The 14,763-nt window shown below is 42.5% G+C and overlaps 1 protein-coding gene across 6 annotated transcripts in view; it reads right to left on the bottom strand.

Annotated features, from left to right (window-relative positions):
• Positions 1 to 14,529, bottom strand: part of Smg7 (SMG7 nonsense mediated mRNA decay factor) — a 65,004-nt gene extending 50,475 nt beyond the window's left edge. For 2 of the 6 annotated variants that reach the window (XM_052200814.1, XM_052200815.1), the window contains exon 1: positions 13,930 to 14,529. Coding sequence is in view for 1 of the 6 variants with exons in the window: in XM_052200816.1 (XP_052056776.1) it covers positions 13,930 to 13,958 (29 nt within the window). In the remaining 5 variants the exon portion in view is untranslated. The remainder of the gene's footprint in view (positions 1 to 13,929) is intronic. The other 4 variants (XM_052200818.1, XM_052200819.1, XM_052200816.1 and 1 more) reach the window with 3 other exon arrangements.
• Positions 14,530 to 14,763: the final 234 nt, after the last annotated feature.

Consider the following 14,763-nt stretch of genomic DNA (forward strand, 5'->3'; position numbering starts at 1 on the left):
CACTTGGTAAATCAGGCTGGCTTCAAATTAAGAGATCTGCCTGCCTCTGCCTCCCCTGCTGCGGCTAGCAGCATAACCACCACCACCTAGCAGGAGCAGATTAATGGAGGAAGGAAGGGGCTGTGGTTGGAATGGCTGAATCTAAGACCTTAGAGGTGGAGCTCGTTAAGAATGGCAATGCCCATACTGTAGCCTGGTTAAAGCAATATGTATTAAGAGGAAGATTAAGAATATAAAAACCTGAAAGAATAGCATCAATTTTTTTCTTTCTCTAAGAAAACACCAAACTACGCCTCCTGCTTCAATGTTCATAACACATTAACACATTAAAAATTATGAAGGAATGCAGCTTTACTCGTAGGCGGAATGGTGCCCATCTGTAATCCCAGCCCCAGAGGATGGACAGCATGGACTATAGAATGAGAATGAGGCCAGCTAATGTCATACACCAAGCGCCTGTCATTCCTCAAAAGATCCAGTTTAATCTGGTGCTCTTAGATTTATTTTGTCTCCGAAGTACTGATAATCCGCATGCCTAAGAGAGAATGCTGACCAGCAGAATATATTCCAATATATGCTAGGTACTAGATAGGTTTACTTTGTATTATATAAATACAAGTAAAAACATTCAAGGATCTGCTTTAAAACTGAGATGCATAGAACCTTCAGCACTGGTAAGGCTGCACAGGAACAGGTGCTTTTAAACACTGCTGGGATCAAAATCAATACTTTAAACTTTGTAATGCTCTATGAAACACTGCTTTAATTTCTTAGTTTTGCTTAACAGCTTACTATAAATCTGTGGCCTAGAATGAAATACATTATCAAAAGCTCAATAGGCTTTCCAGTGTACTAAAACCAAGGGGTCACCATGGAGAAGGGCTGCACTTCTTTCTCAAGATTGGGAAAGAAACAGCATTTTTGCCTTTTCTTGTTTCTGGTGGCTGCCTGAATTCCTTAACTTCAAAAGAATGCCATCTCTAACTCTAGCTTTTCTGCTTTTTTCAACAAGTAATGGGTTCTTATAATTCCACTGAGTCCAATAAATAATAGCATTTTAAAGTCTGCAGTTCTATGTGAATCCTTAATTTGTTCTCATCAACTCATATAGTAAAATATTCACAAATTGTAGGGATTCAAAGACAATTACATAAAGGCATTTTGAAAGTATAAACTATATTAATAAGGTAAGATGGTAGCCTCATACAATGAAGAAGTTCATTTCACACTGCAGACCCCTCACTTACCTCAAAGGCTATATTATCACATTTAAAAATGAAATAGTATATATTAAGAATTTAGAAAAATCAAGTCAAGGCAGAAAAGAGGTTCATTGCCTATGTAAACTAAATTGGATTTTACATAAGAAAGTTACAGCTTCTCATGTAATTCTACTATCATGATCACTAGCAATAAAATTAAAACTTGAGAGGTTTAAGGTTACCTTGCTAGTATGTAAGGTCAGGGACCTGAACTTAGGGCAATTTACACAAAAATTAAGGCAGTTTTAATTCAAAGACCTTCTAAAGTCAGTTTGGTACACCACGCTGCTGTCCTAAGAAGCCTACAAAAAAGACCCTTGTATATAAATTTAGTCAACCAAATTATTTTTAAATTAGAAAATAAGCCTGAGTTGTTTTCTTTTTTCATCCTTTAAGGCAGAATTCGTAACCAATACACCTTATCATTTGAGATGTGTTTCTCAGTATGTCCTAATCTTGCTTCATTAAAGAACAAATGTTAAGACAAATGATATTTTTGCTATTTAAATTTAAGAAATGTAATCTTATAGGATTAGATATTGAAAGTAAAAGTAAATATACTTTAAGATACATTCCACAAGCTGTATACATACACACATGCAAAGTTTTGGAGATGCCCATGAAATTCTTGAATACTGAAATGTATTTATGTTGAATCTTCCCTTCCAACCGCCCCCCACCCCCCAGACAGGGTTTCTCTGTGTAGCCCTGGCTGTCCTGGAACTCACTCTGTAAACCAGGCTGGCCTTGAACTCAGAAATATGCCTGGGCCTGCCTCTGCCTCCCAAGCGCTGGGATTAAAGGCATGTGCCACCACTGCGCGGCTTATTTATGCTAATTCTTAACACTACGCTTTCTATCTTTCATCACTTATAAGAAAATTTCCAAATGAAAGAGGTCCAAGTTTTTCAGTCAATTTCATAACTAAAAAAAAAAAAAAGAAAAAGAAAAAAAAAAGAAACTCTGCTGTACAGTTTATCAAAAAATAAAAATAACTAGGTGACAGCCTAATAAAAATGGAATTATTTAAGAAACATTATTGAAATCCTATATATCACATTATAACTGACAATAGCCCTGAAACACTACACCTGGAGAAGAAAAAGAACTCCATTTCTGTGGTCTGTGAACACTGGCTTTGAGGAAACTGATGCATCACTGACAGTTAAATAAATAAAAGTCTTTCAGAACCATGGCTATCACTTGAGATGGACGACAACAAAAGGAAATTCCCCCAGGAACTGTAATGCAAAGGGGTATTCAGTGGTGGGGCGTTCCATCTCCAGCACCAGCTGGGGAGCAGTATCCAGCTGGGAACCAAGCCCACCCAGAGCGCCTGCTATGCCCTGCCTTCTTACCACAGGAGCTGACAGTGCTATAAAATAAGTCCTACAATCCAAATTTCTTTTCAGAATTTCACTTGCTAAACTTTATTTCCCAAATAATTTACAAGTATTCCAAATGAATAATAAAGATTAATGAAAAATGAGCCTACTTACTAAAAGGAAGAGAAAACTCAAATCCTGCATATCCCAAAGAATTGCCTTCCTCTTACATTCCTTTCTCGTTAATATTTAACTTGGTTACTCGCACATGCTTTAAAACTATGTCTGTCCAGGCTGGATACAATGACACAAGGGCACATGCCTGTACTCCAGCACTGACAACACTGAAGCAGAAGTACTTGAACTCAAGAGTTCAAATTGAGTTGAGCAGCATACCACAACGGCCACTGCTGCCACCCCCTCAGGCTGGAGAGATGGCTGGGGAGATGGCTGGGTGGTTAGGAACTCTGGCTGTTCTTCCAGAGGACCGAGTTTTAGTCCCAGCTCACATGTGTGCTCACTACCATCAGTAACTCCAGTTCAGGGACCCAGTGTCTTTTTCTGGCCTCTGTAAGCACTGCATGCATGTGGTACACAGACATACATGCAGGCCAAATAGCCATACACATAAATTTTTTTTAAATGAATACAACCACCAATAAATAAGGACCCCTCCCAAATGAAAAACAAACAAACAAACACACTTATGTGTTCATGTTTGGAAGCTTTCACTGTATCCCTAAGGGAGAACTTGCCTGTGAAGACTTGTGCTAACTGTAGAGTACATGTGACCAGGTGTGGAGATCCTATCCTCAAATACTAGATAGACTGGCAGACAGACAGGCCACATCCTCTATTACAATCCAGCTACAGTGACTAATACATGAAAATAGAAAAATTAAAAATACAGTACTAAAAAAAGAAATCAATAGAGAAAATAAGGAAGTCATCATTTAAAAGGTAAAGTATAACCACGTAATGGAAGAGAGAACATCCTATAGTTTTAATCTGAAATAAATATGCCATGTTCAGAGACAATGGGCAAATCATTTTGCTTTTGTTCCTGACACCAATGACTGAAGTAGATAAGTTATTTTATGAAAGGTCAACAATGCCAGATTAAGGGGTACAATTAAGGAAAAGCCATACATAAATATTTCTTCAATATTAACTTGGAACCAATGCAAAATATGTATGAATTTGTGGTAGGACAGATGGTGTGGAGTCTGAAGAAAAAAGAATTTAGTCTGAAGGAGAATCAGAATTTTATACTATTTTTCATATCTACATTCCATTTTTACAAATAACAAAGGAATGAGCAGTACTTAAAATCCGGTCAGAACTTCTTGTTTCCAGGGAAGAACTATAGACAAGGTACTGGCTGGAAAGAGTAAAACACGGACAGCATGGACAGAACCAGTGAGGAGAAAGGAAAACAAGTGAAAGGCAACACTTCCAGAGTGGTACAAACACTCAGGAGGGTAAAGAAATGAGGAGAACTCACTAACTGAAGGCTGAACCTGGGTGGGTGAGGTGAGGGACAGAATCCCAGGGAGCTCCTCCAGCGAGGACAATGAGAAAGCTTAAGAAACTGTATGGGAAAAAGGCGATGGATATAAAGCTTCTTTATTATAAGACAAGGCCTCATGTATCCCAAACTGGCTTCAAACTCACACTGTAGTAAAAAGAGTTTGATATGACAGTGGGACGATAAGCTTTAACTGTCAACCTGACACAACATTACCTGGGTAGAGTTGGCCTCTTAACTTAGCGGGCAGACCCAGCCCACTGTAGAAAGCATCACTCCCCGTGTATGGGGAGGTGTCCTGAACTCTAAGAGTGGGGAAAATGAGCTGAGCTTAAGCAAGGAAACATGTATGCATTCATTCCTCATCAATCTTGACCGTGGATATTATGTGAATAGCTGTTTCAAGTTCCTGCTGCCTTGACTTTCCCACAAATGAAAGGACTGTAGTATAGAATTGTGAGCTAAAATAAACCCCTTTCCCTCTAAGTAACTTCTACAGCACTAAAACAATCAAAAGACTCACAGTAAGACTTCTCAAATGACAAATGTCCAGAAGGAAGAGGCACAAAATGATTAGTCAGTGCTACACACTTTCAGATTATAAACACCTAAACATATAGTACTTACTATATACCAGAACCGATCTTGGTACATTAACACTCTACAACTTTATGCAACAGACATATTACTTCTAATTCACAGATAAGAGAACAGAGATATGAGGCACAGAAAGCGTAAGTGAACTGCTCAGGGCAACCGAATGACAGACATTACACTGCTTCCCCCCTCCCCTGTTTTGAGACACGCTGCGTAGTCTGGAACTTGCTACACAGACCAGAGATCCACCTGTGTCTGTCTCCTAAATGCTGAGATTAAAGGTGTGCAACACCACTTCCAGATGAAATTATACATTTTAAAGAATATTCAACTGCATTCATTTTTATCTTTGTGCCCATTTCATTAAGGGATTTATGAGTCTATGAAAGGAAAGAATGACCTCTTAGACCAATCATCCACCCAAGACCACCACCATGATTTAGACAGTATGCTTGATGAGTTTTAAAGAATGATGGTTCATGACAGTAAAAGTCTGTGGGTAGAGAGTATCTACAAAAGAAATGCTGTTGGGTGGTGGTGGCTTATCCTTTAATCCCAGCACACAGGAGGCAGAGGCAAGCGGTCCCTGTGAGCTCGAGGCCAACCTGGATTACAAAGGGAGTTCCAGAACAGCCTGGGATACACAGAGAAACCCTGTCTCAGGAAAAGGAAGAGAACAGGGGAGTGGAGGGGAGGGGAGGGGAGGGGAGGGGAGGGGAAGGGAGGGGAGAAGAGAGAGAGAGAGAAGAGAAGAGAAGAGAAGAGAAGAGAAGAGAAGAGAAGAGAAGAGAAGAGAAGAGAAGAGAAGAGAAGAGAAAGGACAGGGCAGAAAATAATAGGGCATGTCTTTGTTTTTGCCAATGGTTGGTGAAATGGGACAGAACAACAAAACAGGACTGAGAAATCAGAATAGGCTGCTGAAAGCAGCAGAGCTTAAGAACTTTCTATGTGTCTGTGTGTATAAATCATAGCTAGTATGAGTTATATGGTAACTGAGTACATGAATGCTTAATAAAGCTACCCAAGCAAGGGGTAGTGGTACACCAACTTTAATCCCAGCAATCAGGATGCAGAAGCAGGTGGTCTATGTTAAGAGGCTAGCCTGATCTACAGAATGAGTTTCAGGTCAGTTAGAGGTACACAGTAAGACCCTGTATCAAAACAAACAAAGAAACAAACAAACAAGAAAACCTCAACAGCTGAAAGCATGGTCTCTTTTTGTAATTTCCAGAGAGACACACAATCAGAAGGCGAACAAAGGTGTAATGTAAGAAAGGAAAACAGTTCGCAGATTGGGTCCTTATGAGGTCTTTGGCACTTCTGAAGATATCAGTACCAAAGAACGACAGCAAAAAAAAATGGAGTACAATGAAAGGATAAATAAATAGGCAGCAGGATGAACTTTAGCAGTAAGACAAAAGCATGAACAACAGAATTCAGAGGGAAACTCAGAATGAAAACAGGCTTTTAAGGGAAACAAGGTTGTTTCACAGAAGACACTAGTAAAGAAAGTAACACTACAAACGAAATAGGTCATGGAGGAAAAGTAGGTATAGTCAAGAGCATGAGGAAAAGATGCGATTTCCAGACAAGACCTAACTAATTGCTTTCCCCTTAAGACCCAGGCCAGCTACCAAATCTTCAAATTGCCATTTTCACATCTCTGCTTCTCCTGTGAGAAACTTGTAGCCAGGCGGTGGTAGTGCACATCTTTAATCCCAGCACTTGGGAGGCAGAAGCAGGCAGATTTCTGAGTTCTCGAGGCCAGCCTGGTCTACAGAGAGTGTTCCAGGATAGCCAGGGCTACACAGAGAAACCCTGTCTCGGAAAAAAAACGAGAGAGAGAGAGAGAGAGAGAGAGAGAGAGAGAGAGAGAGAGAGAGAGAGAGAGAGAGAGAGAGAGAGAGACTGAGACTTGTGCCTGGTCAGAATATTTAATATTATGCATTACATCAGGGCAGTTACAATTTTTTTAAAAGGTATGTGAAAAAAAGATGTATGAGCATGTTCAGCCTATTTGTACAATATGAAGTGATCAATCCACCCCCCTTTAAAACTCCCATTCATCTTTCAATATTTACATGAAATCTCATCTCCACCAAGATGCCCTCTTCACCCATCTCCATCTACTGGAATAGGCAGCATCCCTACATCCATATATTACCCCTGCTTCTCTATTACAGCACATAGTAAGTTGGCCGGCTACTCATGTGTCTCCAGTAACTTTAAACTTGCCACTGAAAAGCTCTGGAATGATGCTCTACATGCAATATTCAGTAACTGCCAGTAGAGCAAAACTCAAATTTACAAAAACAAGGTGAAATATGTACACGTGTCTACAAGTAGGAATATGGTAGCTAGCTTAGTACTGCCTAAGGGAAAATTGATGAGAAAGCTTAAGAAATAATCCATAGCTTACAGGAAAAGGCTTGGTCTCTGGATTGGCACTTCTGGGAGGTTATGGGGGGCATCTCATAGGAGGCTTTAGGTCACTGAGCACATGTGTACCCTCAAAGGAGATGTGGATATGAATCTCTTGTTCTGCTTCCCAGCCACTGTAACATGAGTACACACACACACACACACACACACACACCCCTATACCTTTGCACTTCACCACAGGCCAAAACTCAACAGAAACAACTGACCATGGTTTGAAACCTCCAGAAACTAAGTTGAAATAAACCTGTTGTCTCTGTAAGCTGATTATGTAATTATTTGCTATAAGATGTAAAGCTAATAATACTATGCATATATACTTTTTAAAATCAGTATCCTCAGCTGGTGGATAATTTACACTCCAAGGAACACCTCCCAATGTATGGTGACACTGCGGGAGAATGATACTGGCATTTGGTGGGTATAGGCTAAGGAGGCTAGGCTGCTAATGGCACAAGATGCACAGGACAAACCACATCCATCCCAATGAAGCATATCTGGCCCACTATGTCAACCAAGTGCCAAGCTTTGAAAAAAACCCTTTCAAAATGAAGCAATCAAGAAAACAAACAAACAAACAAACAAAACAGACAACCAGAGTTGTTACTTAGTGTACCTGAGATTTCTAAAATTTTAACAATGAGTTACCTCTTGTTTCTACTGACTAAGAATTTGGCATCAAACAACTTTCCTGAGCAACTTCAGTTGCATGTTAACTAGCAAGGAGCTGGTTACAAGCTCTCATTTACCATGTGACACGTCTATTTTCCTGATGATTAGCTCTTCTTAGTGATAATTTCCCAGACTCTTTGGCACTAACTAAATAAACCTTCACAGAAAACTGCATGCATAAGAACAAACCACTTTCTTCAATATACCTGTCTGCTCGTCTCTGAACAAGACAATCAATTAAACTAGTCCATCTAAACTTTCAGGCACAAAATTCACACAATAAAAATTCAAAAGTCTAGCCAGGGTTAGAGACATAGCAGCTGAAGACTCAATAACAATACAGTATAAAACAAACTAGTCCTTTTATAGTATGAACCATTCTCCACCCCAACAAGTGCTTCATAGGAAACTGGCTGTGTTAGTGGATTCAGATCTTACTATGACTTACCCACTAAAAACACCAACAAAAAGCTCAGTGACTGCTTCCTCCATCATAGAGACAGATGACAGCAGCTGTGCGAAAGCAAGGAATGAAACGTAGCTAAGACAGGAAGTATACATTTTCAATTCAACTGAAACCACAAAGGAAGCAGAAATTAACAAAGGCGGTAATTCGGCCACTCAACACCCAAGCAAACAAAGTGCTATTAACATTTTAACAAAAACTTCTAAGCCTCAAGTTATTTTTTTAATTGCCATATTTGATAGATCAGCCATGTTTGATCTTCTGGAATGGAGGCTACTTCACATCCTAGGGAGACTAAGAGTGGTGGGAAGGAGTGGGTACGTGGGAGAAACAACACACCAAACTCTGTGGACCACAAGGATTTACCAGTGTATACCTTACAAGTCTTTCTGAGGCTTCCTATCTGACTCAGTATTACCAGACTAGTCTAGAAAGTAGAGCCCACTACATTTAGTTATCTATTCCCCCAATGGTCTATCTTCCTGGCTTCTCTCACCAGTCTATGATTATGCTTGCTACTGTTATCCAATCTTAGCCAAGATTTACCATGATGCATTTTATCTTACAATAACATGAAAATATTTTCTTCCCAATTCAAAAGACAACCATTTTTCTGTTGCCTCAAAGACAAGTTTAAGGCTGCTGTTTTATTTCTGGCTCTGAAGTTTCTAACATGGAATATGACACTAGAATGAACTTTCAACAGAGGGTATCAACTCTTGACAAAGCAGACATTTATGGACCATTTCTGTAAAAGAATCTAACACTAGGGAATCAACTTGATACTGATTTCACTAAAACACCCCAGCATGGGAGAAAATTTAAGACAGAATAATGAAAAAAGCAAAGTTGGAAAGTATACAAAGTAAGAATAATACCTCTCACAATGACAGCAGAGGTTATTTGGTAATAACTCTGATACTTTTTATAATAGGATTTGACCTGTTAAGACTGGCATTGTCTATGGCTATGATTAATCTTTCTCATATTCTACAACTTTGATGTCTTCTCTTTCTCATACTTTAATATCTGCCCCCCCACCCCCACCCCCCAGTTTACAGTTTTCTATGTGTCCTAGTTAGATTTTTGTCAAAGTGACACAGGTTAGAGTCCCCTGGGAAGAGAACCCTCAAGTGGGAAAGTGTCCCCATCACTTTTATAGTTTCCCTATAGGCAAGTCTTTAGGGCATTTTCATGATCAGTTGATGTGGATGGGACCAGTATTTTGGGAGCAGTGGTCCTCATGGTATAAGGAAGCAGGCTGAGTAGGCCACGGAGGACAATCCAGTAAGAGAACACCTCCATCACTTGTGCGGCAATCATTGCCCTGAATTCCCTGTATGATGATGGACTGTCAAGTTTAAGATAAAATAAACCTTTTTCTCCCAAGCTGCTTTTTGGTCATGATCTTCCTCACGGCAATAGAAACTCAAGAAAGTGCCTTTGGCATGTGATTTCCAAACTCTTTAAAAAATAATTATTTTAAAGTATAGTATGCCTTATTTATAATCTCATCTATAGCCTACTCTCACCCTTCTGCACATAACAGAAAAACTAAACTCAATCCACCCTTTTACTAAAGGAAGTGTCAGTCTTTTAAAAAAAAGCTGTCATTTTGTTATATCAAGAGAAAGAATCTGACTTCTGCTTCGATTTGGGTAATATACTCACAATGCTTCCTGCCTAGAATATGTTTAAGGACATTTATTATTTTATAAAAATTAAGTCTTTCAACATCTATTTGGGCAGGAGTGTGCCAGTCTACTAGGAGAGGAAAAGGATACTTTTCTTCTAACAAAAGAAATCTGCAGTCTTGTTCACAGTATCATCTCTCCTTCTACAGGGCTTTTCTTCTTTTCATCTATGTTTTTTCTTTGAGATGAATTCAGTTCCTTTAATGCTGAGTCTCCTACTTTCTTGTTCTTACCACCACCATCATATGTCTCACTGTTTGAAAGTGCCACCTTGCTCCTACATTTCCACTACCCCACCATTTCAACATTAGATATCCCTGCTCACTTACTCTAACAAACTAAAATTTCACTAAGAGAAAAATAAATTTTCGGGGCTGGAGAAATGGCTCAGCAGTTAAGAGCATTGACTGCTCTTCTGAAGGTCCTGAGTTCAAATCCCAGCAACCACATGGTGGCTCACAACCATCCGTAATGAGATCTGATGCCCTCCTCTGGGGTGTCTGAAGACAGCTACTGTGTACTTACATATAATAAATAAGTAAAGCTTTAAAAAAACAAAAACAAAAAACTGTCCAGTAATGGTCCTCTCCCACTAACGAAGGTAAGCAACAAAACTCTTCCTATAGTCAAGGTCACAGGCTGCCTCCCCTCATTTCTATAAAAAACCCAGCTATGCTGGGGGCTGGGCCGATGGCTCTACAGTTAAGAACTCTGGCCGCTGCTCAGAGGCTAGATTCCCGTCACCTACATGGTCAATCACGACCACATGTAACTCTAGTTCCAAAGAATCCAATACCCTCTTCTGGCCTCCATGATCACTGTACATGAATGCAGTCATTAATGCAGGCAAAACACCATACATATAAAAATAAATCTACATTTTAAAAAGAAAGCTTCTATTTTCAAAGAAATTCAAGGTAGCGTATCCTTGAAGAGTCTCCAGTCTCCCCTCAGTAGTCTTTAATTGAAATTAAGAGGAAAACTGAAGCAAGCACAAATGCTTATTACTGGTCCCCTTCCTCCTGCATGTGCCTCTAAGTATCAGACTTAAGATTTGCTTTCTCTACTCAGGACAGATCTACAAAAATAAAAGTAGCTCTGAGAAATTTGGAAGGGCTTCTCTATCTCATGCCTCTCTCTTTTTGTCTATTGGACTGCAGCTGGAGATGTAGTTGTCATTCCATTTTAATTCATTCTTCAGAGTCTGTCACCGACTCCATAACCTAAGGGTAATTCTTCCCTCCAAGCAGATTTATACAAAAGAGGATACAAGGGCTCAGAAGCCTCAGAGAGAGCCAGCTATCTCTGCATTAAAAGTATCAGCACTTTCCTCATGAAGACCTACCTTGTTTCAAGCCCTAAAGGCCCACCTATTTTACGACACAGCAATGTTCTCAAAGCTGTGAACATACAAACTGCCTCTTAACAAGCCATCTCAGAATTCTCTCTCTGAGACAGCCCGGGGTGGCCTTGACCTTGCTAAACAGTGGATGACCTTGAACTTTTGATCTTCCCGTTCACACTTCCAGAATGACAGGCTTACAGGCTGACTATATCACACTCAGTTTTATTTAGTGTAGGTTAGGCGAGCATGTTGTATCAAATGAAGCTATATCCCTAAGCTATGTCCCTCATCACAAAATTTCTAATTCTTATTTTATCTATAAACTAAAGATCATAAAATTTAAGACCCTTTCAGCATCGGATTACAGAATACGTTTTCCTGTGTTTATATAAAAATAGATGGTCTTATTTTCCTTTCTATCATTTCAACGGGCCTTACAGTATATTTACCTGCTCATGTTTACTGACTTTCTATCAAGATAGACTCCCCCATGCTCCCTTCTTTCACCAGTGAAGCCTCAGCTTCACTATGTAAAGTCATCGGTTCACAAAGAGTGAGCGTGGACATGCAGCGCAGAGAGCTGACATGAAGCTCCAAGACAAGTATTGGAATCTGTCTTTACACACCAGCTATACGACCTTCCGAATCTGTGAGAGAAACAAGTTAAACTCCACCCAAGCTCTGCAGTCAGAGCACCCAGCATTCTCGCCTAACCAGACACCACTCTCTCCTCTCCATTTCCTTATAATCTATGTGCTTCCATTTAGAATCTCCCTTTCTTAATCCACAGCTGTCAGAAGAGTCCATCCTTAAGAGTTTAAGTGTTCTTTTCTTTTAAGCCTTAACAAACTTGTAAGTTCTGTAAGAGGGTGGAGTTCTTACTTTCTATTCTTAGGGGTTGGTACAGTGCCTTACATACAGGGATCACCAGACAGCCGATGAATCAGAGGAGCCTAAATGAGCAGCTGAACAGAGAGAGCTTTTCCTCATTTCCCCCAACTGCTCAGGTCATCTAGGACTCATCAACATGGTACCTTTTGTGGTGATAATTACTTTAGTCTGTAGTCTGGATATTATGATGCATATTCCTTACGATTAAGAACTGTCCAGGTAGTTCCTATTTCTGTCTACAGCACTTATATTCACAGCTCAGTGTAAAGTTTAATGTAGTAATAAGGGTAACAGAGGAAAAAAGGAGGCTGTCACCATATATCAGGCATATACACTGTGTTAAACTCTGGAATTCATGCATCAAAGATTCAGAGATCCCACCACCCTCTCTCCAGTGTAATGAATAACTACTTTCAAAGACAGAACAGCCACCCAGTTTACCACAGAACATCAATTCTCTAGCAATATAAATACATGTGGGACCACTCTTACACGTTGACTTCCACATCACTAATCTCTAAACAGCTGAGTGAAGAAACTCTTATTGTTGAGTTATCTACCCATTCAATTCCCTTCTCCTCAAGGTATGAAAACACGTTTTAAAAGCATCTTCCCAAATAAGATCTGCCTTTAAAAAAAATATATTCCTGAAAGTCAAAAAGGTCCAGTTTTTAAGTATCTGAGTCTTTGCAACTCCTCAACTAATCTCAGGCACTAACCATCTTATTTCCCTTTGTCACCAAGGCTTTATTTTCCCCTCTAGTTTCCTCCAAGCTCTCGCTCAGAATCCATCAAACTCTTCTGACTGCACAACAGCTGCTGTCTTTCCATTCAAAACGTTCTCGACGTCAGTGTTAAATGCATGCGAGCCTTCTTTAAGTGTGCATCAATCCCTGCTTCCCTCCCTTACCCCAGACACACACACACACACACACACACACACACGCACCAGTACCCATGCGTCACTCTATCTCCTTCATACAAGTTCCCCACACCGCACCTAATGAATGCACACGACTCTCAGAATGGTATCTTCCAACTACAGTTTCTTTCGAGAACATCACCTTGTCCACAGCACCTCCCTCTTCCCTCGATTCCCTCATCCATTTGCCCCGCTTCCCGGGCTCCCCTACCCCTTCAACTAACGACCAGAAGGCATTATTTCTCCTACTCCCGACCCGCGAGGAAAGAACGAGCTCGCGTTTCCTGCGGGCTCCCTTTCCTCCAATTTGCCCTCCAGTCTGCGCCCTCCCAACCCCCAGGTGTGCCGCCTTCCACCCTCCACTCTCGGCACGCATCGCTCCGCCAGCAGCCCACGGCTGCCGTGCTGGGGGCTCCAGACCCCGGCCCACCCTGCCCGCTCTCCTCCGGCTCGCTGCCCGCTCTCCGGGAGCCTCTCCCTACCCCGGCCCGCAGCCTGAGACCACAGCCGCGCGCGCGCGCGCACACACGTTCTCTCTCACGCTTTTCCCCAACCTCCCTCCGCTCATCGCCGGCTTCACCGGAGCTCGGCTCGCCCGGCGGGGGCCAGGCAGCCGTGTGTGTGCCCGCCCCCTCCCGCAGCTGCCCGCTCGGCCCGCGCCTCCCCGCCCCGGCGACAGAAGGACGCTGCAAAACTCCCCCACCACCTCGGAGTCCGCTGTTCCTGGCCCCCCCAAGCCTCATCTTCCTCCCGTCCCCACAACGCCTCGGCCGGGTTTCCGCACTCACCGGAGATACTGCGCGCTCTGCAGGCTCATCCTCCGCCGCCGCGTCTCGCCACGAAGCCTCCGTGGGTCTCTCAGGCTCCTCGGAGCGGCCCCGCGGCCCCGCGGGTGCTGGCGGCCGCCGCCATCTTCCTCTCCTCCGACTCCTCCTCGCTTGGCGCGGGGTGGGGGGGGGGGAGTGAGTGAGGAGAGGGGGAGGGAGTGGGGAAAGCTGCTCTAGCTGCGGCTCTGGCCTGTGGGACACAGGGACGCTCCGGCTCGGGAGGGGGGAAGAGGAGGGAGAAGGGAAGGGGGCGGGGGAAGAGGAGGGAGAACCAGAGGAAGGAAGTCGGATCCGCTCTCGCGAGACTTTAGCAGTGCCGGTCCCTCAGGGTGATTTCCGCTTCTCTATATCTCTCCCTTTTGGGATCAGCAAGGTGTGTGGCGCCTGCGCGCCGGCTGAGGGATCTGGTGATAGCGCCTGGTGGCTTCCTAATGATCCTTCCTTCTCCTCCCGTGCGAGGGGGCAACCCCAAGCTCACCGCGAACATCGAGCCCAAATCAGCCGGGAGTTACACTCAAAGCCTTCCGCCCTTCCACCCACCCACTTCTCGCTTCCTTTTTTTCCACTCCTCCACTTTTTCCCACCGGAAACGCCACCCCTTCCTCCTACAGTTCCGCCCGCCAATTCCTCGGCTCTTGTCTTCCCTGGCGCGCCGGAGAGTGACGCAAAGGCCTCCCTCCTCTCAGCTGCCCCTCCCCAGGCACTCTGGAAGAGTGTTGGAGGGGGATAGGGCGGAGCCCGGGGAGAAATAGAAAGGAAAACCAATCAGATTGGGCAGGCCGCTGCCATGGAAAC

The sequence above is a fragment of the Apodemus sylvaticus genome, chromosome 12 (genome assembly GCF_947179515.1).
Source record: "Apodemus sylvaticus chromosome 12, mApoSyl1.1, whole genome shotgun sequence".
Taxonomy (NCBI): Eukaryota; Metazoa; Chordata; class Mammalia; order Rodentia; family Muridae; genus Apodemus; species Apodemus sylvaticus.